Source organism: Erinaceus europaeus, chromosome 17 (genome assembly GCF_950295315.1).
Source record: "Erinaceus europaeus chromosome 17, mEriEur2.1, whole genome shotgun sequence".
Taxonomy (NCBI): domain Eukaryota; kingdom Metazoa; phylum Chordata; class Mammalia; order Eulipotyphla; family Erinaceidae; genus Erinaceus; species Erinaceus europaeus.
Genome location: NC_080178.1, coordinates 78,235,712 through 78,261,650, shown reverse-complemented (window position 1 = coordinate 78,261,650; position 25,939 = coordinate 78,235,712). Strand labels below are relative to the sequence as shown.

Below are 25,939 nucleotides of genomic sequence, written 5' to 3'. Positions count from 1 at the left end.
CCCACCTGCAGGGGAGTCGCTTCCCAGGCGGTGAAGCAGGTCTGCAGGTGTCTGTCTTTCCCTCCCCTCTCTGTCTTCCCCTCCTCTCTCCATTTCTCTCTGTCCTATCCAACAATGATGACAATTAAACAAACAAAAAAAAAACAAGGGCAACCAAAAGGGAATAAATAAATATTAAAAAAAAAAAAAAGAAGCAGCATTTTGACAGAGCGCAGTGCATCATGTCTTGAACACCAGTGACGTTGACATCTGGCTTCTGTATCATGTTTCCTCCTTTCTGTCTCCCCTGCCCCACCCAACCCCCCTCAGCCCAGCTCCTCAGCCAGAACCATCCCTTCTGATGCACATGTGAGTCTCCCTTCCTTGGTTCTACCCGACAGACCCAGGACCTGTTTCACTCCCACTCCTTGGCTGGGAGTCTGAGCCGCATGTGTGTGGGTGAGCCCGCCGAAGGCGGGAACCGAAGGGAGCCGGAGTCAGTCCGTGAGCTCTCCACCGGCACCTTCCCATATGTTCTCTCGCTCACCCCTGCCTGCCTGCTGGTCTCGGGGCTGTGGAGGCTCAGGGGTCCGGGTTCTATACGCCTGGCATCTGGCCGCCATCCTCACAATTGAGTTCACTGACTGGTGTCCATATCTGAAATACCGAACAGAGTCCACTGGAATGGTGGGATGGGATGGGGCTTCCACCATCCGTGAGCAGAGTGGGGGCTCAGGGGAACCCACGTGTGGCCGACGGACAGTTCTGTGAGTGTGAGCCTTGGGAGGCTGATGGAGTGTCTGCTCCGGCATTCTGAAGGTAGCGTGTGTGTGTGCGTGTGCGTGTGCGTGTGCGTGTGTGCGTGTGTGTGTGTGATCTGCTGGGCCCATCAAGGTAGCTCCATGGAAACCAGAAGACCAGGGGAAAGAAGAGGTGGCTTCCTCTCCTCAAGTGGTTAAAGGTGCTGGTAAATGGCTTGAAGACTTTCCTTGTGAGTCTAGCATTCCTGATTTTTCCGAGGTGTAGGGGGTTCTTGTCTGCCTGCCTGCCTGCCTGCCTGCTTCTGCTTCTGCTTCTGCTTCTGCTTCTGCTTCTGCTTCTGCTTTCTCTTGGTTACGTTTCAATGACTCCTTTTTGTGTAAAAAGGGGTTTGTCGTTGACTTTTTTTTTTCTTCTTTCCTCTCCTAATAGTGTGGGTGAAGTAGATTCTGTTTTCCTGATTGACAAAGAAATTGTAGTCCAGACCTGCTTTTACATGGATATTAGTTAATAACCAGAGGGACTAGAGCCCAGGTTTTTTCCCCTCCCTTTTTGTAAAATACTTTTAAAATTTTTATTTATAAGAAGGAAACGCTGACAAAACCATAGGATAAGAGGGGTACAACTCCACACAATTCCCACCACCAGAACTCTGTATCCCATCCCCTCCCCTGATAGCTTTCCTATTCTCTATCCCTCTGGGAGTGTGGACCCAGGGTCATTGTGGGATGCAGCAGGTGGAAGGTCTGGCTTCTGTCATTGCTTCCCCGCTGAACATGGGCGTTGACAGGTGGATCCATACTCCCAGTCTGCCTCTCTCTTTCCCTAGTGGGGCAGGGCTCTGGGGAAGCAGAGCTCCAGGATAAAACATTTATTTACTGATACAAAAGGAGAGAACACACACACCAGAAGATGCGATGCTGAGGATCAAACTCAGACCCTTGTGCTTCTAGTCCTAACGCTCTAGCCACTGTACCACCTCCCTGGTAATTGGAACCCAGGGCTTTTCCTCTGTACTCTTTCCACTACTTTAAACCACCCCCAGTTTTGAAGAGCTCTTGAGGTTTATGTTTAGATTGTATATCCCGGGAGTCGGGCGGTAGCGCAGTGGGTTAAGCGCAGGTGGCGCAAAGCACAAGGACCAGCGTAAGGATCCTAGTTCGAGCCCCCGGCTCCCCACCTGCAGGGGAGTCGCTTCACAGGCGGTGAAGCAGGTCTGCAGGTGTCTGTCTTTCTCTCCCCCTCTCTGTCTTCCCCTCCTCTCTCCATTTCTCTCGGTCCTAGCCAACAACAACGTCATCAATAACAAGAACAGTAATAACTGCAACAACAATAAAACAAAGGCAACAAAAGGGAATAAATAAATAAATATTTAAAAAAACAGATAAACCCTAGATTGTATATTCCCTCAGTGAGCATAGCTCTCTCTTTACTTTTTTTTTTTTTTTTTTTGCCTCCAGGGTTATTGCTGGGCTCAGTGCCTGCACCATGAATCCACCGCTCCTGGAGGCCATTTTTTCTCCATTTTGTTGCCCTTGTTGTTGTAGCCTTATTGTGGTTGTTATTATTACCATTGTTGATGTTGTTTGTTGTTGGATAGGACAGAGAGAAATGGAGAGAGGAGGGGAAGACAGAGAGGGGGAGAGAAAGACAGACACCTGCAGACCTGCTTCACCGCCTGTGAAGCGACTCCCCTGCAGGTGGGGAGCCGGGGGCTCGAACCGGGATCTTTATGCCGGTCCTTGAGTTTTGTGCCACGTGCACTTAACCTGCTGCACTACCGCCCTGCTCCCTAGAATATCTCATTCTTTCTTTTGTCATTGTTGGACATGTTGGTTAGGTGGTAGGTAGTCTTCCAGTTTCCCAGGACTGAACCTAGGACTGGACATGGATAGCTTTTGCATAATCATTATGTGATCTCTCCAGCTCACCGAAGTTACTTAAATCGTGAAGGTGTCTGAAGGACTAGCTTCTCAAATTATAAACTATCCACTTCATCCTGCAAGCACAATTTCTACAAAGCTGTTACCATGACTGTGTTATCAGCACTTTGAAAGCAAAGCCACACTGAGACACGTGTAGCATGTGAATGGCTACTTTGGCTCAATTACTTCCTGTGGCTTCAGAGTCATTACTTTTATGGTATTTTTGCTTTTAAAATTCCTTAATTTTTTCTTTCTTTCGTTCTTTCTTTTTTTTATTTAAGAAAGGATAAATTAACAAAACCATAGGGTAGGAGGGGTACAACTCCACACAATTCCCACCACCCAATCTCCATAACCCACCCCCTCCCCCGATAGCTTTCCCACTCTCTATCCCTCTGGGAGCATGGACCCAGGGTCATTATGGGATGTAGAAGGTAGAAGGTCTGGCTTCTGTAATTGCTTCCCCGCTGAACACGGGCATTGACTGGTCGGTCCATACTCCCAGTCTGCCTCTCTCTTTCCCTAGTAGGGTGGGTCTCTGGGGAAGCGGAGCGCCAGGACACATTGGTGGGGTTGTCAGTCCAGGGAAGCCTTGCTGGCATCCTGATGGCATCTGGAACCTGGTGGCTGAAAAGAGAGTTAACATACGAAGCCAAACAAATTGTTAAGCAAAAAATTCCTTAATTTTTTAAGGAAAATCCAAAGTCATCTAAAATAAACTCCGCGGGTGTATTTGAACACACCTGCATTCTGCTGTACTTGGAATTTAGTGCTGCTGCTCCACTGAGCATCAGTTCTGTTGAACTGGATAAGGAAGCTATAGAAAGTGCCCAACAGTTGAAGCTCCCTAAACAAACTCAAGTCTACACCTGGATCGTCACAATCCCAGCCTGCCACCCCTCCCCCCACCACCCACCCTGTCTTTCTTTGTGATGATTTAGGCTTATTGCAATCGTGGGTTGATAGGTTGTGCTGACAAACACCAACCAAATCCGTTCATGAGCTGAGCGTGGTTTCCCTCAGTGATGTCTTGTCCTCCTCCTCCCAGCCTGACCAGGGAGGCAGTTCTGTTCTTTTCTCAGAAGGGTTATGAAACGGTAGCTGTCCGAGAGCTGCGGATGCCGTGGCCTGTTGTGTGTCGTCCTCTGCTTGTACTCTCCCCACAAGTGCAAATGGTGACACACCTAGTTGAGTGCATGTTACAGTACACAAGGACCCGGGTTCAAGCCTCCAGTCCCCACCTCCGGGGGGAAGCTTCATGAGTGGTGAAGCAGTGCTGAAGGTGTCTCTCCCTCTTTATCTCCCCCTTCCTCTCCACTTTTGCCTGTCTCTAGCCAATATATGAATAAAGATTAAAAAAAAATAGTTGGAAGTCAAGGGGAGAGCCTAACTTCTAGGGGGACCTGTTTTAATCCTAGCTCTTCTAGAAACTTCTGGCTACTGGGCAGAATACCATGACCGCCTGAAGACTTAGTACCATGACCGCCTGAAGACTTATCATGGCAGCCGTCAGACCAATCGCTGTGAATGTCAGGGTGTCAGTGCACAGCCCATTCAGTCTGATGGGGCGACTCACACTAGGATATTTCCAGTTGCAGTTGGAATGGGAATTCAGGTCCAGGTTGGCTGACTCCTTGTCCCGACACGATAGCCAAAGGCCATTTGTATCAGTATCTGGTCAGCTGCCGTAGTTGCAGGCTGTAACCGTTCAAGGCTAAGGAGACATGAATCTGAGGAGTGGGCGCCCCTGCCGGTCCGGCATCATGTCTGAACCAGCTGCCAGCACTCGCTTCCCCAAGTTGGCTGTGTGTGTTAGAGAACCAGCAAGCCAGTCCCTCTGTTACCTTTGGCTCCACTAGCAACTAAGAGAAAAACAGCAGAGGGTGAAGAAAGGAGGGAGCAGAGGGAGGAGGAGGGAGTCTCAAAAACAAAGGCTATTTTAGAAGTGGTTAGCAATGCTCGAAAATACTCTTCCCATACCATTTCCAGCTCGTATATCAAAGCTCTTCAAGTGCTAAGTGCAAGCAGGGTCCCTTCACCCATCAGGCTGTTTAAAATAATAATAATAATAACTGTGCCCCCCAAATGAGGGCCCGATTCTTGAGCTAAGCTGGGTTCCATTCAGGTAAAACAGCAGCTGCTGGACTGTAGACTGAAGCTGCTGTGTGGGTGGGGATGAGAATGTGGCGTGGAAGGGTTGTTTTCCTGATAAAGCTTTGTGGAATCTCCCCTCTCCCCAATATAGACGGACAGTTGCAGAAATAATAGTTAACCCATACCTGTGACTTTTTGAGAACTGCTGTAGCTTACAGTGGAAGGAATGGGAATACAGAACTCCGGTGGTGGGGACAGAGCAGAATTATACCCCCGTTACCTTGTAACTTTGTGAATCAATATTAAATCAGTAATAAGATGTTAAGAAAAACGAGACAGGGAGTCGGGCGGTCGCGCAGTGGGTTAAGCACACGTGGTGCCAAGCGTAAGGACAGGCTTAAGGATCCCTGTTCGAGCCCCCCGCTCCCCACCTGCAGGGGAGTCGCTTCACAGGCGGTGAAGCAGGTCTGCAGGTGTCTGTCTTTCTCTCCCCCTCTCTGTCTTCCCCTCCTCTCTCCATTTCTCTCTGTCCTGTCCAACAACGACTTCTTCTTCTTCTAGCGTTTGCCCTTCTTCCGTAGCCAGTCAACAGGTCAGGTTGAAAGCTTTCAGGAGCTGCTTGTTGCTGGCTTTGAAAGTGACTGGGATCCATGTGGATTCAGTCGGCTAGGAAGGATCGTCCAACAACGACGACATCAGTAATAACAACAACAATAAAACAAGAGCAACAAAGGGGAATAAATAGTAAATAAATATTTTAAAAAAAAGAAAAAGAGAGAGAGAGAGAGAGAGAATGCATGAGGGTTTGCTTAGGTTGGAGTTACCAGAACAAAGTTAGAGAAAGGAGGCCTCGGGTGGGGAGAATGAAACCAGAAGATCGTTCTCTTTAGATCTTGAAGAATCAGTAAAGAGAGAGAAAGGCCCAACGCCGTGAAGCCAAAGCACCAAGATCCAACACCAGCAAGCGGCTGTGCCACAGTCCTCTTCACTCTGTTCACGTACCCATTTCACGGGGATTTTGAAGAAATAAAGACGTTCCTCCACAGCGTGAGCTCCTGAGTCCGGGTGAACCTAGAAGGGCCTTCCTTCCCAGCAGCAGGCTGGCCTTGTTTTCCTTTGAGCTCCGTCCCTACCCTGTGCCTCTGGATCTTGTGAGGAGGCTTTAGCTAGAGAAGTAAAGACTAGCCCACCTGAACTGCCCCAGGGGCAAATGCCGATCCTCGTGGATCAAGGGGATCTGGGATCTGAATTCCTTTTTTTCTTTATTTTACTTGATAGAATAGAGAGAAAGTGTTTGTGTGTGTGTGTGTGTGTGTGTGTGGGTGAAACAGAGAGACACCAGGGGCCGGGCAGTGGTGCACATAATACCAGGCTTAAGGATCCAGGTTTGAGCCCCCTCTCCCCACCTTCAGGGGGAGGCTTCACAAGTGATGACCCAGGTCTGTAGGTGTCTGTCTTTCCTTTTCCTCTCTATTTTCCCTTCCCCTCTCAGTTTCTCTCTGTCTTGTTGAATAGAATAAGAAAGGGGGAAAAAGTGGCCGCCAGGAGCAGTGGACTCGTAGTGCAGGCACAAAGCCCCAGCAATAACCCTGGAGGCAAAAGAGAGAGAGACAGACAGACAGAGAGAGAAGAGACCCACAGCTCTACTTCGCCACTCATGAAGTGCCCCTCCCCTTTGCAGGTAGAGACTGGGGGCTTGAACCTGGGTACTTGTGCATGGTAAAGCCTGCACTTAGCCAGGTGCACCACCACTAGGCCCCAGGGGTCTCAGTTCCCACCACCTGTGGGAGATTTGTCTTGTCGTGATGGAGCAGGGAAGCAGGGCACAGCTACATGAGATCAGGCTGGCATGATCTGCTCACCACGTGGCTTGGGCACTGCTGAGACTCAGCTGGGAGCCAGGGTATCTTTTGAATTCGGTTTTGTTGTTGTTGTTGTTGTCTGTCTGCCTTTTTAAATAAGGTAGCAGATTTCACATGGCCAGATAGCTAGACGTGAAGGTCCACAGTCTAGAATAAAAGCATGAGATCAACTTCCCTTCCCAGACTCCTACCCCACTGAAGTAGCGAGCGCCCTGCCACTGGCGTCAGCTGACGTGGTGCGGAGGAGATGCTCATGCAGACAGAGCCTGATAGGGACGCGTCTCCTCCCGAGAAGATGTGACCTGGCGTGTGTGTCAGGGAGCCGACAGCCGGGGTGTGTTAGAGGTCAGAACGGGACGTTAACTGGCCCGGGTAATGAGCACAGGGCACCAAGGACATGACAGAGAGGAGAGGCATCGTAGGGACGAAATTAAATTGGCTCATTTGGGGGCCAGGTGGTGGTGCATCTGGTTGAGCACACGTTACAATGCTCAAGGACTCGGGTTCAAGCCTCCAGTCCCCACCTGCAAGGGGAAAGCTTTTGTGAGTGGTGAAGCAGGGCTGCGGGTGGTCTCTGTCTTCTCCCTCTCTTTCACCCCCTTTCCTCTCGATTTCTGTCTCTGTCCAATAAATAAAGATAATTTTTTAAAAAATTAAACGTGTTAAAATGGGTATTGGAAACAGAGAGACTCAGAGTTCAAGTCCGTCCCGGGATATAGCTCATAAAAAATGACAGTGGTGGGGGCCGGACGGTAGCACACCAGGTTAAGCGCATACAGTATGAAGCACAAGGATCCCGGTTTGAGCCCCCGGCTCCCCACCTGCGGAGGGGGAGTCTCATCACAAGCAGTGAAGCAGGTCTGCAGGTGTGTCTCTCTCTCCCCCTCTCAATTTCTCTCTGTCCTATCCAAGAGCAGCAGCAACAGTGGAAAAAGATAGTCTCTAGGAGCAGTGGGTTCCTAGTCATGCAGGCACCAGGCCCCAGCACTAATCCTGGAAGCAAAAAAAAAAAAAGAAAGAAAGAAAGAAAAAGAAAAAAAAAAAGACAGTGGTCTGAATCCAGAACTCATGCTTTGAGGAATTTGAGGAAGGAGGCTTCAATAAGAATTTTTTGTAAGGGTCTTTTGTACCTGGGAAGGGCGAGTAGCAGCAGTGCTTGTTACTGGGTTACTGGTGAAGGAAGGTGATTGGAATCCTGGACAAAGGAAACTCTGAATTTGGACTCCAGAGGAGGAGAGAGTTCCCAAAGGGTGTCCGTCTAGGCTCATATAATGCCACTTCCTCCAGGAACCAAGTGGCTTTCCCACTGGAGTGACCTAGGCTTCCTTCCCTCCTTCCCTCCTTCCCTCCTTCCCTCCTTCCTTCCTTCCTTCCTTCCTTCCTTCCTTCCTTCCTTCCTTCCTTCCTTCCTTCTAGCTTTCTTTTTGCCTCCAGGGTTATCGCTGGGGCTCAGTGCCAGCACTGCGAATCCACGGCTCCTGGAGGCCATTTTTCTCATTTTGTTGCTATTGTGGTTGTTGTTACAACTGTTGTTGTTGGACAGGACAAAGAGAAATGGAGAGAGTGTGGGCAAACAGGAGGAGAGAAAGACACCTGCAGACCTGCTTCACCACTTTGTGAAGCGACGCCCCCTGCAAGTAGGGAGCCTGGGGCTCGAACCGGGATCCTTACGTCGGTCCTTGCGATCATGCCATGTGCACTTAACCCCCACTTTATTTCTTAAGTGACTGGACTAGCCCAGTGGTGTGGGTCCTGGACGTAGGGGAGTGAGTCAGCACTTTCAGTGCCCAAGGGCCCCCCAGTTCTCACAGTGCAGTAAGGGCCTGCACAGAAATTCTGCAGACACACCCATGGGGTAACTCTCTTTCCATACAGGAAGCTGGTCAAGCAGGAGACCAAAGATGAGTCCATTCGCATGTCTTTTAAAAAAAAATTTTATATTTTTATTTATTTTCCCTTGCTGTTTTATTGTGGTTATTACTGTTGTTATTGATGTCACTCATTGTTAGACAGGACAGAGAGAAATGGAGAGAGATAGGGAAGACAGAGAGGGGGAGAGAAAGACAGACACCTGCAGACCTGCTTCACCACCTGTGAAATGACCCCCCCCGCAGGTGGGGAGCTGGGGGCTCGAACTGGGATCCTCACACCGACCTTTGCGCGTTGCGCCACGTGCACTTAACCCGCTGCGCTACCGCCTGACTCCCCATTCGCATGTCTTTACCGCATCTTTCATTCCTCTGTCAGACCATAAATCCTGACCGTTTTGGAAACTGGCCAGTGCACCTCTAAGGAAATATGAGATTGGAGAAGCTTAAGGCTTGGGGGTGGGGAGAATGGGGAGAGGGAGAGGGAGCTGGTTAAGTAGAAGCAAGAAGGAAATGATCAGAAGGCAACTAAAAGCCGTGCTCTCAGGAGTAGTCTGCGTCTTAGACAGGATGGGAAAGGGCCGAGTTCTGGGGAGCAGCGTCCAGCCCTGTGGAGCAGTCAGTTCATCTCTGAGTGTGACCACCTCCCTGTTTATGTCGACAGCTATTTGGGCAGACCTGCTCTCTGGTCCTCAGAGAAGAGCTACCTTTCTTTGCCCTGACAGGGCTGCCATGGGAACCTCAGATCACAGGGCTCACAGGGACTGCCCACAGTTCCTGCTTCACCAGAGCGTCCTGTTGAGCCCCGAGAGGAGCAGGCCAGGTGTCACCCCTGTATTCAGAGAAGGCAGCCAAGGCCCAGAAAGGTGAGGCAACTTGCCTCCGGCCACAGAGCGAGAAAGCAGCTAAGCCTGGATTCTCGCTCCCCCCACCCAACCCCTGCCGTGACTGCAGCCTCACAAACCTGGAATTAATAAATGATTAGAAGGGGGCCAGGTGGCGGCGCACCTGGTTAGGCGCACACATCACAGCGCACGAGGACCCAGGTTCAAGCCCTTGGTCCCCACCTGCAGGGGGAAAGCTTCACGAATGGTGAAGCAGGGCTGCGGGTGTCCCCCTGTCTCTCTTTCTCTCTCTCTATCACCCCCCCTTTCTCAATTTCTGTCTCTATCCAGTAATATATTTTTCAAATAAATGAGCAACCAGGACAGCTTAGTCAACCAATCCACGTTCTTCGAGAAAGGCCTTGGCTGCTCTGATGAGCATTCGTGTTCCTCTCCGGTGTTACCTGCGCACGGTGTTACCTGCTGGCCGTGGTGTGCGCGTTTTCCCCAAGCCCTCCTACAGCCTCTCCCTGGCGATTCATCCCCTGCCCAGCCACACCCAAGAGCAGCGGCAGTGGTGGGTTGCTGGCTCTCTCTCTCCCTCCCTCTCTCTCTCTCTCTCTCTCTCTCTGCGTGTCTGAGCTGCTCTGGGCACTGAGTCTTTTTCTTCGTTAACATTTGGGCTCCAGGCAATTGAAAGCAGCTGGAAATCCGAGTTTTAGAGACGCTTCACAGAGGCCCCAGCTAGGCCCCATCCGCTTTCCTTGGCGGGTCAGAGTCTCACTGCCACTGCTCCTGTGCCGGGCGGGGGCCGGGCGGGGGCCTGGTGAGGGGCCTGGTGAGGGGCTTACAGCTGTGACTCCCTGGGAAAGACACACCTCTTTCTAAGAAAACAGGCACCCTCTGTGGTGATGAGGGAAGTGAGGGCCTAGAGTGGGTCGGGTCTGGAGGTGAGGATGCTGCGTCCTGTTTGGACATCCCAGCAGGGAAGGCCCCCAAATGCTCCTTGTTTCTTTGTTTTCAATGACTTTCTCAAGAAAATTCCACAAGGGGATGATGGTCCCAAGTAGCCAGGCGCCTTGGAGCTGAGCTGTTAGTTGAGGAGCGAGCTGGCTTCATCCACTCTCCAGTTCTTCTTCTTTTTTTAATATTTATTTATTTTATTCCCTTTTGCTGCCTTTGGTGTTTTATTGTTGTAGTTATTATTGATGTCGTTGTGGGATAGGACAGAGAGACATGGAGAGAGGAGGGGAAGACAGAGAGAGGGGGAGAGAAAGACAGACACCTGCAGACCTGCTTCACCGCCTGGGAAGCGACTCCCCTGCAGGTGGGGAGCCGGGGGCTCGAACCGGGATCCTTAAGCCGGCCCTTGCGCTTGGCGCCATGTGCGCTCAACCTGCTGCACTATACAGCCTGACTCCTCAGTCTCCATTTTTTTTTAACATTATTTATTTATTTTCCCTTCTGTTGCCCTTGTTGTTTCTCACTGTTGTTGTACTTATTGTTGTTATTGATGTCGTCGTTGTTAGACAGCACAGAGAGAAATGGAGAGAGGAGGGGAAGACAGAGAGGGGAGAGAAAGACAGACAGCTGCAGACTTGCTTCACCGCCTGTGAAGCGACTCCCCTGCAGGTGGGGAGCCGGGGGCTCGAACCGGGATCCTTCCGCCGGTCCCTGCGCTTTGCACCACATGCGCTTAACCCGCCGCACCACCGCCGGACCCCCCATTCTCCACTTCGTTGGGTAGGCCTCACCTCCTCCTTTCCCTAGTGCCCCGACACAGAACTTACTGGCCTCTTTGCTTGGTCCTGCAGCTCCTCCCAGTCCCCGTCCCCCCTTCACAGGTGTCTAACCAGAGAGTTCAGGAAGCTGGGACCCAAAGCCGGTGCAGATGGGTGGTTCCTCCTTGTTCTGTTCCGGCTGCTGCATTAGCATCTCTTCACAGGAGTTTTCCCCCTTGACTTATTTAAATTCCTAGGTGGATTCCAGTTTTTCTTCTTGGTATTACTTGACAGCAATAATTTTTCAAGTTTGTCCTGCGTTCTTCAAATACTTGTAATTCTTGCAGCAAGTTTAGGGAAAGCTTGCCCTCTTCAGGTCAGGGAGTGTAGTGCAAGAGATGGGGCTTTTCTAGGAGAGCAAGAAGGACTTTTCCACACAAGGGAAAAATGCCTCATCAGAGGTCTCTGGAGTAGAATATGTTAAAAAAAAAAAAAAAAAAAATCCATGGCGCCAAGCGCAAGGGCCGTAGTAAGGATCCTGGTTCGAGCCTCCAGCTCCCCACCTGCAGGGGAGTCGTTTCACAGGCGGTGAAGCAGGTCTGCAAGTGTCTGTCTTTCTCTCCCCCTCTCTGTCCTTCCCTCCTCTGTCCATTTCTCTCTGTCCTATCCAACAACAACGACAGCAGTAACACAATAATAGTAACACAATAAACTACAAGGGCAATGAAAGGGGAAAAAAAATAGCCTCCAGGAGCAGTGGATTCATAGTGCAGGCACTGAGCCCCAGCAATCACGCTGGAGGCAAAAAAAAAAATTCTTAAAAAAAAGAAAATGGGGAGGGGGTCGGGCAGTAGCGCAGCGGGTTAGGCGCACGTGGCGCAAAGTGCAAGGACCGGTGTAAGGATCCCGGTTCGAGCCCCCGGCTCCCCACCTGCAGGGGAGTCGCTTCACAGGCGGTGAAGCAGGTCTGCAGGTGTCTGTCTTTCTCTCCCCCTCTCCGTCTTCCCTTCTGTCCATTTCCATTTCTCTCTGTCCTATCCAACAACGACAACATCAATAACTACAACAACAATAATAATATAAAAAAGGCAACAAAAAGAGAAAATAAATATTAAAAAAAAAGAAAAAAAGAAAATGGTACCTAGATTTGGACCAGGAGGAGAGTCCCTTACACCACCGGGAAAGCTAAACAAAAGCTAAACAAAAGTGAAATCTATATATATATATATATATATATATACCCTTCTGAGTTGTTTATTATTTTTTCTTTATGGGGACTAGTGGTTTATAATTGCCAGTAGTTTATACATGTATAACATTTGTCAGTTTTCCACATAACACTCTCAGCCACCGCCCACCCCTGGGGTCCTCCGCCATCCTGTTCCGGGACGTCAACTCTCCCCCCCAGCCACCCCGAGTCCCTGACTTTGGTGCAGTGCACCGGCTCCCGTCCAAGCTCTGCTTTCTGTTTTCCTTCCTGTTCTGATTTTTCAACTTCCATCTCCGAGTGGGATCATCCGACATTCGTCCTTCTCTTTCTGGTTGGTCTGGTTCCTTCAAGCTCCATGCGAGGGGAGAAAAGCAAAGACTCAACTCGGTTGCGTTTTCAAGGTGACGTATCCCGTCGTCACCACTGGTTTGCAGCTGCCCTAAGTCGGAGCGGGAAGAGAAAGTGGGGCCCGGCCCTGAGTGAGAACGGAGGCCGTGTTTGATGCAGAGTCGGTGCAGTGACACTGCCGGATCTTTCCCATCTGTCTTTGCAGTGAGCCCTGCAGGCAGAACAGCACCCCGACTCCGGGGGCCCAGCTCTCTGCATATCTGAGCCTTCGGAAAGCTCTCTGGTCTGCCTCCAAGTGCCCTTTGCGTGGAATGGAACCGCGGCCCAGCCAGAATAATAAACATCTCAACGAGGGTAGCGCAGCGGGTTAAGCGCACGTGGCGCAAAGCGCAGGGACCGGCGTAAGAATCCCGGTTCGAGCCCCCCGGCTCCCCACCTGCAGGGGAGTCGCCTCACAGGCGGTGAAGCAGGTCTGCAGGTGTCTGTCTTTCTTTCCCCCTCTCTGTCTTCCCCTCCTCTCTCCATTTCTCTCTGTCCTATCCCACAACAATGACATCAATAGCAACAATAATAATAACCACAACAATGATTAAAAAAAACGAGGGCAATAAAAGGGGAAAAAAATAGCCTCCAGGAGCAGTGGATTCCTGCACGGAGCCCCAGCAGTCACCCTGGAGGCAAAAGAAAGAAAGAAAGAAGAAGCACATCTGAAAGCCCGGCTCGGGATGTTTTGTTTCCCTTTGTACAGTTCTCTTCCTTCCTCAGGAAACTCCCCAATAGGCCAGTATATTTCCCACTGAATGTTTATTTCACTGAAAACGGCAATGGATTAACTCCGCATGTAGGCCAGGCTGAACCACACGGGAGGCACCAGGGTTCCCCACTAGTCAGCCCTAATTCTTTGGATAATTGCTTATAGCTCTTTGAGCTGTTTCTTCAGGTGTTGTTGCCACATGTGCTACATAGGATATCTTACAAATATTGCTACACAGGGCAGCTTATCTCCACCCATCACAACTAGGCTTTAGCTATTGACTTCTTTTTATTTATTTTTTATTTTAGGAAATTAAAAAAATATATTTATGGGAGTCGGGCGGTGGCGCAGTGGGTTAAGCGCACGTGGCGCAAAGCGCAGGGACCTGCGTAAGGATCCCGGTTCGAGCCCCCGACTCCCCACCTGCAGGGGAGTCGCTTCACGGGCGGTGAAGCAGGTCTGCAGGTGTCTGTCTTTCTCTCCCCTCTCTCTCTGTCTTCCCCTCCTCTCTCCATTTCTCTCTGTCCTATCCAACAACAAAGCAACGTCAACAATGGCAATAATAACCGCAACGAGGCTGCAACAACTAGGGCAACAAAAAGGGGGAAAAATGGCCTCCAGGAGCGGTGGATTCATGATGCAGGCACCGAGCCCAGCAGTAACCCTGGAGGAAAAAAAAAAAATAGAAAAAAAAATTATTTCCTTTTGTTGCGCTTGTTTTATTGTTGTAGTTATTTATGTCGTCATTGTTGGGTAGGACAGAGAGAAATGGAGAGAGGAGGGGAAGACAGAGAGGGGAAGAGAAAGACAGACACCTGCAGACCTGCTTCACTGCCTGTGAAGCGACTCCCCTGCAGGTGGGGAGCCGGGGGCTCGAACCAGGATCCTTATACTGGTCCTTGCGCTTCACTCCACGTGCGCTCAACCCACTGCGCTACCGCCCGACTCCCGGTGATTGTTATTTTTAAAGTATTATTCCTGTGCCCTATAGAATTGACTTTTCTTGGTTTTGTGTTCCACCTTTAGTTTGGAGCAGGGGGAGGACGTCCCTGATTGCAGGGAAGTGACAGAATGGGAAGTAGTGGTCTGCCTCTCCAAATAGCTTTCATTTCATTAAAACTGGAGGCCAGGTACATCAGGTACTTCTGAATTTGGAAAGCAGAGTGATTCCTGAACTACTCACGTTGAATTAAGGGGAGAGGAAGGTCTGTTTGTCTCCAGGTTGTGGTCTCCAAGACACCTCCCTCAGTCCTCTGTATATTTAGAAACAGAGTCACCTCCTGGTGGGAGGGCAGCTGCCCAGATGCCAGCAGTCAGGGTTGGGTTTCAGGTCACCAGCCTTGGAGAAGGCCCCTGTCTGACTTCCTTTGGCAGGGGGTAGCCTGCCCGCCTCTTGGGCACAAAGGTAACTCCCTCAAAATAGAAGCTTTTGAAAACTTGCAGATTTAGGGATGACTCATTTGATTTGTCCCGAATTCTAGTTGAACTTCTTAGACTTTTGAAAACACATACTTTGACATTGTCGTCATCATTGCCCCCGTTCCCTCCCACCTCCCAACCCCTCAACAGCCTGCAGAAAAAAAGAAAAGAAAAAAAAAGAAGCCAACCTGAGCTGACTTGGGTCTTGGCGTTTTCTTCTAGACAACGTGGCCTTTGTTTGTGGCATTGAGAGCGCCAAGCTTTATTCTCAACTTCAGAACTATTCCTGGATCCGTGACCTCAGGGAGGTCCTTTCATCTCGATGCTTCTGTTTCCTCATCTGTGCAATTATTTTAATAAAACCCACCTACAGCAAATTGTTAATGAAAGTGAGGGTTAGTCTAGGTCACCACTGTAAACACTGCATCGTGCACAGCACTTTGTAGGTACAAGGTCTTCCTAAGATTTGTTTATAGAGGAAATATTTATTTATTTATTGCCTCCAGGGTTATTGCTGGGGTTCAGTGCCTGCACTGTGAATCCACTGCTCCTGGTGGCCATCTTTTTCCCATTATTGTTACCGTTTTTGTTGCTGATATTGGATAGGACATAGAGAAATCAAGAGAGGGGTGAAGACAAAGATAGAAAGACAGACACTTGCAGACCTGCTTCAGTGCTTGCGAAGCGACAGTAGCCCTACAGGTAGGAGCGGGCAGGGGTCTCGAACCGGGATCCAAAGTGCCAGTCCTTGCACTTTGCACTATGTCCCCTTAACCCAAGGCATCACTGCCTGGCCCTCATGAAATACTTATTAAATAAGAGACTAGAGTTTCAGGACACCCAGCACATGTGGTGCCAGGGATCAACCCCAGGACCTCATGCTTGAGAGTCCAACATCTTGTCCACGGTACCACCTCGCTGTGGCAGTAGGGGCGTATCTGTGTCTCTTACCCTGAGGCACAGTAAGGACCCACAGTCTTGGAAAAGCTGATTAGGAGAGGAGCTGCATTGAGATGTTGGATATGCTTCACCACTTGTTCCCAGCTCTTGGTTACGTGTGTCTAATGCTTCCTTACTGGCAGCAGAGAGAACTCACACAGAGAGATTCTTTCCTTCTGCCCTGGGATCTAGCACTACCACTGCAGTGCTGAAAGATGAGGAGGGTAGCCATCTCCCAGAACATGTGGGGCCCTGGTCCCAGTCCCCATATATGTGATTGTCAGGCTTTGAGTCAGGTGTCGGACTTTCTGCCTTTGGGCAAAACAGCCAGAGAGTCACCACATGGGTAGCAGGTCACAGAGTTAACCCACTTCCTCAGAAGATAACAGTTTTGTGACCCAAGTGAGTCTGGAGGACCGCAGAGTGAACGCCAACTTCAGAAGTGTCATGTACAGTTTAGCACTTGTTAAGGCAGTGTGTGTTTATTTATTTATTTTTAGAATTTATTCATGAGAAAGACAGGGAGGCAGAGGACCACTCTGGCATAAACAGTGCCAGGGATCAAAGTTAGGACCACGCACTTTCAAATCCTTTTGCTCTGCTGCTTTTCTTTTTTTTTTTTTTTTAATATTTATTTATTCCCTTTTGTTGCCCTTGTTGTTTTATTGTTGTTGTAGTTATTACTGTTCTTGTTATTGATGACGCTGTTGGATAGGACAGAGAGAAATGGAGAGAGGAGAGGAAGACAGAGGGGGAGAGAAAGACAGACACCTGCAGCCCTGCTTCGCCGCTTGTGAAGCGACCCCCCTGCAGGTGGGGAGCCGGGGGGTTTGAACCAGGATCCTTATGCTGGTCCTTGCGCTTTGCGCCACGTGCGCTCAACCCGCTGCGCTACCGCCCGACGCCCCCTTTGCTCTGTTTCTGTGCCACCTCCTATGCTGATCTGCACTGTGGGCCTTAGAGAAGAGAGACTTTGTAAAAACACTCCGCACTTGTCATGTGTCTGTTGCATCACGAGTCTCGGCGAAGTCTCCTGTACGCAGTGCTTCATCTAGACCCTAGAGCGGCCTTAGGAGGCAGGAGTCATTACTTTCCCTGTTTGAGAGGTGTCTCCCCTGTGTCGTGGGTGATGTGGAATGGGCACCCTAAGTCCTGTTTGAGTAGCCTGACACTGGGCTCCATCCTCTTCAGCAGAAGTATTCGGGATGCCTGGAAGGCAGCTGTGCTCAAGCCTGGTTTAATTTGGGAACCTCTCATTTCCTGTGGGATTAACTTGCAGAGTGACTCGGGGCTGTTAGGTAGGCAGGGCCAGGGGTCGTTGATTTCTGTCCACTTGGGAAATCTCTGAACAGCTTTTTTCTGCGCCGCATTAGGGACCGGGACCGTTTCGTCACAAGTGGAAGATGTGGAGTACAGTCTAGGCCAGAGTGTCTCCCTCTCCGTGATTCTAATAGAGTCTGAGTGGAGCCCAGGCATGAGTATTAATGGGTAAAAACTTGTAGTCTGTACACACTCCTTTACGGTCACTGTAGAGAGAGGAAAGGGCTTTATGTATTAGGTAAGTGACTTAGCATGGCTTTGCTGTTTTTTTTTAAATTTCTGTTTATTGGATAGAGACAGCCAGAAATTAAGACGGAAGAGAGAGATAGGGAGGGAGAGAGACAGAGAGATACCTGCAGTCCTGCTTCACCACTCGCAAAGCTTTTCCGCCTGCAGGTGGGGACCAGGGGCTCGAACCCAGGTCCTTGTGCATTGTAATAACGCGTGCTCAACCAGGTGCATCACCGCCTGCCCCCAAACAACTTTTTGTGTGAGGTACTTGGAAAAGTATCTTCCCTTGTCAGTAAGAGATAACAGTCATCATGCTCCCCCCCCCCCAACTCTCTCTCTCGGCTGTTACAGTCTTGCATGGCTCCTTCATCTTGTTCAAGGCAAAGACGTGTTCAGGGTTGTATTCCAGGACTGCAAGACTACTCTTCTCTATCCAGTTCCAGACGGAGGAGGTCCGGGCTGACCACAGGGTTTGTAATGGGAATGTCTCTGTTGGTCTCTTTCAGTACAACAAGCATCTCTTCGTGCACATTGGCCATGCCAGCCATTCGTACAGTGACCCGTTGCTCGAATCAGTGGACATCCGTCAGATCTATGACAAATTTCCTGAAAAGAAAGGTGGCTTGAAGGAACTATTTGGAAAGGGTCCTCAGAATGCCTTCTTCCTCGTAAAATTCTGGGTGAGTAAGAACCCCCATCGCTGTGCTTGGGGTGGGGGGGCCGTCTGTCTCAGTGGCCGCGTCCGTCCGGGAGCACGAGTGGCATGGGGTCAGAGACTCCCCCGGTGGGCTGTCCTCATGCTGCCCTCGCGGTACTGCCTCACTGTCCCTGCGAGAGAGAAAAAGAAAGGGCAGCCTCCTCGCCCTTCAAGGCGCACTCATGGCAGTGACTCAAAGCTGCAGAGATGACTGGAGTCCCGCCAGAAAGCGGGCGGCACCAGACCTCTCTTTCTGTGGCTTCTTACTCAGTGAGCAGAACTTGGTGTCAAGGAGACTAGGATCCTAGGCCAACAGGGAGCTGGGAGGAAGATCAGATCCCATGCTGCAGACTTTATGAGCATCAGGCACACCTGGTTAAGCGCACACACTACAGCGCACAAGGACCCAGGTTCAAACCCCTGGTTCCCACCTGCAGGGGAAAAGCTTCACGAGTGGTGAAGCAGGGCTGCAGGTGTCTCTCTCCCTCTCTATCTCCCCCTCCCTTCTCAATATCGTTCTGTCTCTAGCCAATAATAAATAAATAAAAATACTGTTTTTTAAATTTTTTAAATATTTATTTATTCCCTTTTGTTGACCTTGTTTTATTGTTGTAGTTATTATTGTCGTTATTATTGGTGTCATTGTTGTTGGATAGGACAGACAGAAGTAGAGACAGGAGGGGAAGACAGAGGGGGAGAGAAAGACAGACACCTGCAGACCTGCTTCACCGCCTGTGAAGCGACTCCCCTGCAGGTAGGGAGCTGGGGGCTTGAACCGGGATCCTTATGCCAGTCCTTGCACTTTGCACCACCTGCGATTAACCTGCTGTGCTACCAGCCGACTCCCAAAAATGTTGTTTTTTAAAAAGAATCTCCAGGATATAATGAATGTGCCTGGAGGCCAGGGGTGGGGGCACAGCAGGAAGCTAGATCTTCTTTGAGCATCTAGAACTCCTCAGTCTGCAAGAAGAAAGAGGATCAATGCAGGTGTCTGGGCTCCTCTGCTCAGCGGCCCAGGCCCTAAGGGATCTGGCTGCAGGGCCCTTTCTTCCCTCTGCATTCTGTGCCCAGTCTTCTCCTGCGTCTTGCATGCCCCTTGCCTCTTCCCCTCCCTCCTTCGCCTCCCTGGCCAGCTCCTCCTTCCTCTGGATCGTTGCTGCCTTAATTACAGCACCTTCCTCACTGAAGCTGACCATTGATTTTTTTTTTTTCTCTCTCTCAACTGCCACTGAATCTCGAATCTCTCAGTTAATCAGTCCCCCTGCCGTGCCATAATTATTTGGGTGTGTGTCGCCGGCCTCCAGGGGACCCTGTTGGTGGTGACGGCTTCTGTTTATTGGGCGCCTCTGTCCTGGGGCTCCTCTAATCTATCCCATGCATGCCATCCAGTCCGCCTGGTGTTGAGTGGGATTTGCTTCACTTCTAGCTAAGGAAACAGAGGCTCGGAAATTGCAGTGGATGGGCTGATACCTGATCAGTGTGGCTCGAATGCCTCTGCTGTGCTCTGTGCCACACTCCATAGACTCTGGTCTCTGGTCTGCTGACCTGACTGCCCGTGTCTCCTTCTGCACGAGAGAGGGCCTTCCACATGAAACTGAACAGCTGGAGGACTGAAGGCAGCACTCATCTATCCATCCGGCTGCTTGGGAGGAAATCGGCATATTGAGTTTAGTTCTGTTCCTTCTATCAGTGCGTGGTATAAAGGTTTCGCTCTGAAGCTCCTAGACTGAACTTGGCCTGTGAAAGTACCCATTCACTTAATAATAATCTTTTTATTATAATTTATTTATTTATTTATTTATTTATAAAAAGGAAACACTGACAAAACCATAGGATAAGAGGGGTACAACTGGGAGTCGGGCGGTAGCGCAGCGGGTTAAGCGCACGTGGCGCAAAGCACAAAGACCGGCGGAAGGATCCCAGTTCGAGCCCCCCGGCTCCCCACCTGCAGGGGAGTCACTTCACAGGCGGTGAAGCAGGTCTGCAGGTGTCTGTCTGTCTTTCTCTCCCCCTCTCTGTCTTCCCCTCCTCTCTCCATTTCTCTCTGTCCTATCCAAGAATGACTACAACAATGAAGCAAGGGCAACAAAAGCGAATAAATAAATAAATATTAAAAAAAGAGGGGTACAACTCCACACAGTTCCCACCACCAGAACTCCGTATCCCACCCCCTCCCCTGACAGCTTTCCTATTCTCTATCCCTCTGGGAGCATGGACCCAGGGTCATTGTGGAATGCAGAAGGTGGAAGGTCTGGCTTCTGTAATTGCTTCCCCGCTGAACATGGGCGTTGGCAGGTTGATCCATACTCCCAGCCTGTCTCTCTCTTTCCCTAGTGGGGCAGGGCTCTGGGGAAGCAGAGCTCCAGGACACATTGGTGGGGTTGTCTGTCCAGGGAAGTCTGGTTGGCATCATGGTAGCATCTGGAACCTGGTGGCTGAAAAGAGAGTTAACATACAAAGCCCAACAAATTGTTGACCAGTCATGAACCTAAAGGCTGGAGTAGTGCAGATGAAGATTTGGGGGGGGGGGGGGGGGTCCTCCGTTTTGTAGATAGCTAGTCGGCATATTTTAGTCATATTCCAAAGGGCCTGTGGCTATACTAGTTTTTTTTTTAATTTCCCTGAGCCTGAAATCTGATATGCAGGTAGACCCAAGTTATTGTCTGGGGAGATGATGTCATGGCTGGAAAAAGGACCAGAAAGCTGGATCAGGGAAGAGAGTAATCATCTTTTAAGGGGATTACTGATAACATACAGACAGCCTAAAGAAGCGTGAATAGTCACTCGTAATAACTCGGTCGCTGTGGCCTAGTGTTGTGAAGGGGGCTTGGGGCCAGAGGTAGCACACAGTTTCAAAGGGTAGCCTGCAGGCGTGTCTAACATCTTGCCGTTTTTTTCAGTGGATCCACAAAGGCAAAATTACTTTTGGTAATTTTACTATCTATCCAGCCTTTTGATGCTAATGGTTCAAAAGCCGTGCACGCCCAGTTGCTGAAATCTTAGCTTACTCAGGCTGGATGTACACAGTAAAAATAAAAATAGCAGTCGTGGGCTGGCAAGATAGTGTGTGTGAAGAGTTGCAATTGCTCTTACCACCAGCCATACCAGGGAAGCGCACCTGGTTAAGCACACACATTACAGTGCACAAGGACCCAGGTTCAAGTCCCTGGTCCCCACCTGCAGGGGGAAAGCTTCACGAGTGGTGAAGCAGGGCTGCGGGTGTCTCTCTCTCTTTCTCTCTCTATCTCCCCCTCCCCTCTCAATTTCTCTCTGTCTCTATGCAATAATAAATATATAGAGAAGAAAAAAATTTTAGGGGGCTGGGCGGTAGCACAGTGGGTTAACTGCAAAACAAAGTGTGGTGACCGGAGTAAGGGTCCCAGTTTGAGTCTCTGGCCTTTCACTTGCCAAGGGGTCGATTCACAAGCAGTGAAGCAGGTCTGCAGGTGTCTGTCTTTCTCTCACCCTCTCTGTCTTCCCCTCCTCTCTCCATTTCTCTCTGTCCTATCCAACAACAAGAATAGCAATAATAATTATAACAAGGGAAACAAAATGGGAAAAATGGCCTCCAGGAGCAGTGGATTCTTATTGCAGGCACCGAACCCCAGCAATAACCCTGGAGACTATACATATATATGTTTGTGTGTGTGTATATATATATATATATATTTTTTTTTTAAATGCAGTGTACCTGTCACATCGAAGAAAGCAATACTTACTGACAAAGATAAAATTCAGGTTTTCAAATAAAAACAAGAACTTTGGAAAGCGTGTAGCCATTTTGATGAAACTTGACAGTTTCTTGGTATCTACATGGCTGTTTGGCTGAAATCCACAGTCATATGAAAACTTTTTTTTAAAAATAGGCAGGTCAGGGAGTCAGGCGGTAGCGCAGCGGGTTAAACACATGTGGCACAAAATGCAAGGACCAACGGGAGTATTCCAGTTCAAGCCCCCAGGGGAGTCGCTTCACAGGCGGTGAAACAGGTCTGCAGGTGTCTGTCTTTCTCTCCCCCTCTCTGTCTTCGTCTCCTGTCTCCATTTCTCTCTGTCCTATCCAACAACAACGACAACAATAACTACTACAACAACAGCAACAGCAACAACAACAACAACAAAAAAAAAACAAGGGCAACGAAAAGGGAATAAAAAATAGGCAGGTCAGTGGGTTATAATGCGACAGAATTTAAAGAGTTCTTTGATTTCATTTCAGACTCCATGCTGCAGCTCTCCTTTCTAGGGCTAGCACTTGTTGAACTGTGGTGTTCTGTCAAAGAAAAAAACGAGCACAGCTTCATTTAAGGAGCCCACTAACCACAGCTTCATTTAAGGAGCCCACTAAAACACTCTTCCGTTTTATCCGTTTTATAGTTACTTACTGTTGCTGCTTTTTTTTTTTCTAATTATTTATTGGATAGAGACAAAGAGAAATTGAGTGGGGAGGGAGAGATAGAGCGGAAAAGAGACAGAGAGAAACCTACAGCCCTGCTTCACCACTTGCAAAGCTCCCCCCCCAACCCCCGCAGGTGGAGACCGGGGGGCTTGAACCCAGGTCCTTGCACACTATAGTGTGTGCACTTAATCAGGTGCGCCACCACCTGGCCCACTTCTAGCTACTTATTTACACATGGCAGGATATTTCATGGACCACAACAAAAACAGTATACCCTAAAAAACTGATTGTAGCAGCAGGTCTGAGAATTGAGGTCTTTCCCGCTGGGCCACATATGAAATAGGATTAGCACTCCTCCTCCAGTATTTTGTTCTTTAATTTTTGGAATAGATGTATCTAACTGAAAAACAGTGTCTTCTGGGACCCAGGCTGTGCGGCACACCTGGTTAAGCACACACACTACAGTGTACAAGGACCCAGGTTCAAGCCCCCGGTCCCCACTTATAAGGGGAAAGCTTCACGATTGGTGAAGCAAGGCTGTAGGTGTCTCTCTGTCTCTCCCCCTTCTCCCCCCCTCTCAATTTCTCTGTCTCCATCAGTAATAAATACATTAATTAAATAATTCCATTAAAATGTGTTTAAAAAACAATGTCTGTTAGCAGTTAATGAGCCTGTGATTTGTAAACAAGGCAACACTTTAGAAATGTCTCTGTTCTGATTTCTGAATAATGACAGATACAGCCTAGAGAAACAGAAGTTGTCTCAAGACCCTCAGTTAAAGTTTTCATTTTGGTTTTAATCACTGGGACTTCACTGCCCCAGGATGCCCTTTGCAGCTTGAGAGACAGAGATAAAGGCAGAAACGCACTAGGACACTCCAGCCCCCACTGCAGTAAAAACAGCTCTAGGGCTCTGACTTAATTTCCTTTCTCTTCTCACCTCTGTCTTACTCATCCTCTCTAAAAGAGCCAGGCTCCCATGGCTGTCCAACCCCAATTAATTGAGGTTAATCAGAAATGACAGAACATGATAGAAAAATCTTGCCTGTCCCTTCCCGTTAAACAATATCAGTTTCTCATGGCCTTCAGGTGTGTTAGGATGAGTGTATTCGCTGAATTTAAAGCCTAATGACAAGTGCTTAGGAAATAATTTGTGTTTCCCCTTCCAAAACCAGCCCTGTTGGACTCAGCGGGTGATAGAGTGAACACTGAGGAACTCTTCACTTCGGGGTTCCAGATTATGAGGGCGACACTGCAGATGTCTAGAGGAGGCTGAATGGTAGAGATGTGTGTATTTAGAAATAATGAAACTAGAATCAGATATTAGCTTGCTAAATGAAGAGATGCAGGATTCAAATTGAACGTTTCCCTGAACATGATAGAAGGCATCGCTCTTTCAGTGCAACTGTTGGAAGTGCTTAACCTTCTATAACGAAATTCAGTCCTAACGACGTTAAAATAAATGAAGAAAGGCAATTTGAATTAGCTTTTCAATTTGCCATAATTTGAAATCTCATTGGCTTCCCTGATGACTCAGTGCGAATGAGTTACACTTGGATGCCATGGTGGGTGTTTCTTGAGATTTAACACTCCCTGTGAGACATCTTTTTCAGGAGCAATTTGTTTAGCAGCTTCGTATTTGAGTGAATTTCATAATTTTTTTTAAACAGATCTCTCTCTCTCTCTTTTTTTTTTTTTTTTTTACCAGAGCACTGCTCAGCTCTGGTTTATGATGGTGCAGGGGATTGAACCTGGGACTTGGAAGCCTCAGGCATGAGAGTCTCTTTGCATAACGGTTATGCTGTCTACCCCCCCTACAGGGATTTCTGTATCCAGTCCCCTTCTTTATTTTCCCTCGAATAATCTTCTAGTTACTTATTGTTTCTGCTTTTTTTTTAAAAAATTATTGAATGGCTAGAAAGAGAAATTGAGAGGGTAGAGGGACATAGAGAGGGAGAGAAACAGAGAGACACCTGCAGCCCTGCTTCACCACGCATGAAGCTTGAATATATACTTTTAAAAAATATTTATTTATTCCCTTTCGTTGCCCTTGTTGTTTTATTGTTGTAGATATTATTGTTGTTGTTGTTATTGCTGTCATTGTTGGATAGGACAGAGAAAAATGGAGAGAGGAGGAGAAGATAGAGAGGGGGAGAGAAAGACAGACACCTGCAGACCTGCTTCACCGCCTGTGAAGCGACTCCCCTGCAGGTGGGGAGCCGGGGGCTCGAATTGGGATCCTTACATTGGTCCTTGGGCTTTGCGCCACATGCACTTAACCCGCTGTGCTACCGCCCAACTCCCAGAATATATACTTTTTAATTGATTCCTGAATGCATCGTGAATATAGCCAACAGTGATACGTGTGTATGTTGTTTTAATTCAGGGATGCTTAAATCTGACACCCTGCTTCCCGTCCTTAAGCAAACACCCTTCCGTGTGGCCACATGTCAGTATGTCGCTAATTGCCTTGTTAATCTCAACACAACACCCTACTTACTGGGCATATCAGAAACTAACCATCTTGGTTTTATTAAGTATTGACAGTATGGCTTTTTCAACACATGTTAATTTACATGGATAAACAGCTATGCGTTTTTATTATGTGTGTAAATAGAGATAGTCAGTCCGCTTTCAATAAGACAAAAGCAGTGAGTGACTGTACCAATCTTGTCTTCATCAGCCTTGCATGACATAATTTAAGAAACAAAACACAACTTTTTTTTTTTTTTTTGTCTCCAGGGTTATCTCTGGGGCTTGGTGCCAGTACTACAAATCCATTGCTCCTGGTGGCCATCTTTTCCATTGTTTTTTTGTTATTATTTAATAGAACAGAAAGAAATAGAGGGGGGAAAGACAGATACCTGCAGACCTGCTTTGCTGCTTGTGAAGCAGTCCCCCCTGCAGCTGGGGAGCGGGATCTTGAACCTGGATCCTTGAGCGGGTGGGTCCTCATGCTTAGCACTATGTGCGCTTAACTGGGTTAGAGTTAGGGTCCCCAAAACACAACTCTTCACTGTCACTTTGTCTCTGGAATTCCTCCATATCTGCAGCTATTATTTTCTTTCTACTTCAAGTCCATAGGTGGCCTTTATCCTCTACAGAGCCAACTATGAATAAGGCCAGACATGCCATGCTTCCTCAGTTCTAAGATGCCGACTTGTTCCATCTCAGCAGTTGCAGAGGTGGGATGCTTCTTGCCGTTGGCATCACGGGCAGCATGGCCGTCTCAGCACAGAAGAGTAAAGCTCGATGTGGCTGCTGCTGCCGCCTGCCCCATGGAAGGCATCTCATCACCTTGTTAGCTCAGACACTACATACTAGTAGTCCAAATGTCAGCTTAAATTTGAATCCACAGCGAAAATGACAGTTGGTGCGCCATGGAAAGTGTTGCTGTAATCAAGGAGGCATGCGGAAGGAACCAGGTTGCTGCTGTGAGGCCAACCTCTTGCTCTCAAAGACAAGCACGCTTTTATCTTTCTCCCTGTCTGACAACGGTCGGGTGCTGTGCAGGCCCAAAGGCAGGAGGTGGACACCCACCAGTGGGCAAAGCCAGGGGAAGGCTGGGAGGGGGGCTTCATTGCCGCACCGGGACTC

General features: G+C 48.9%; 1 protein-coding gene across 5 annotated transcripts in view; it reads left to right on the top strand.

Moving 5' to 3' along the window:
- The window catches only part of TEAD1 (TEA domain transcription factor 1), an 83,115-nt gene that overhangs the window by 25,256 nt on the left and 31,920 nt on the right, over nucleotides 1–25,939 (top strand). For all 5 annotated transcript variants that reach the window (XM_060177177.1, XM_060177176.1, XM_007521151.3 and 2 more), the window contains one exon: nucleotides 17,760–17,933. In XM_060177177.1, coding sequence (XP_060033160.1) covers nucleotides 17,760–17,933 — 174 coding nt within the window. The remainder of the gene's footprint in view (nucleotides 1–17,759; nucleotides 17,934–25,939) is intronic.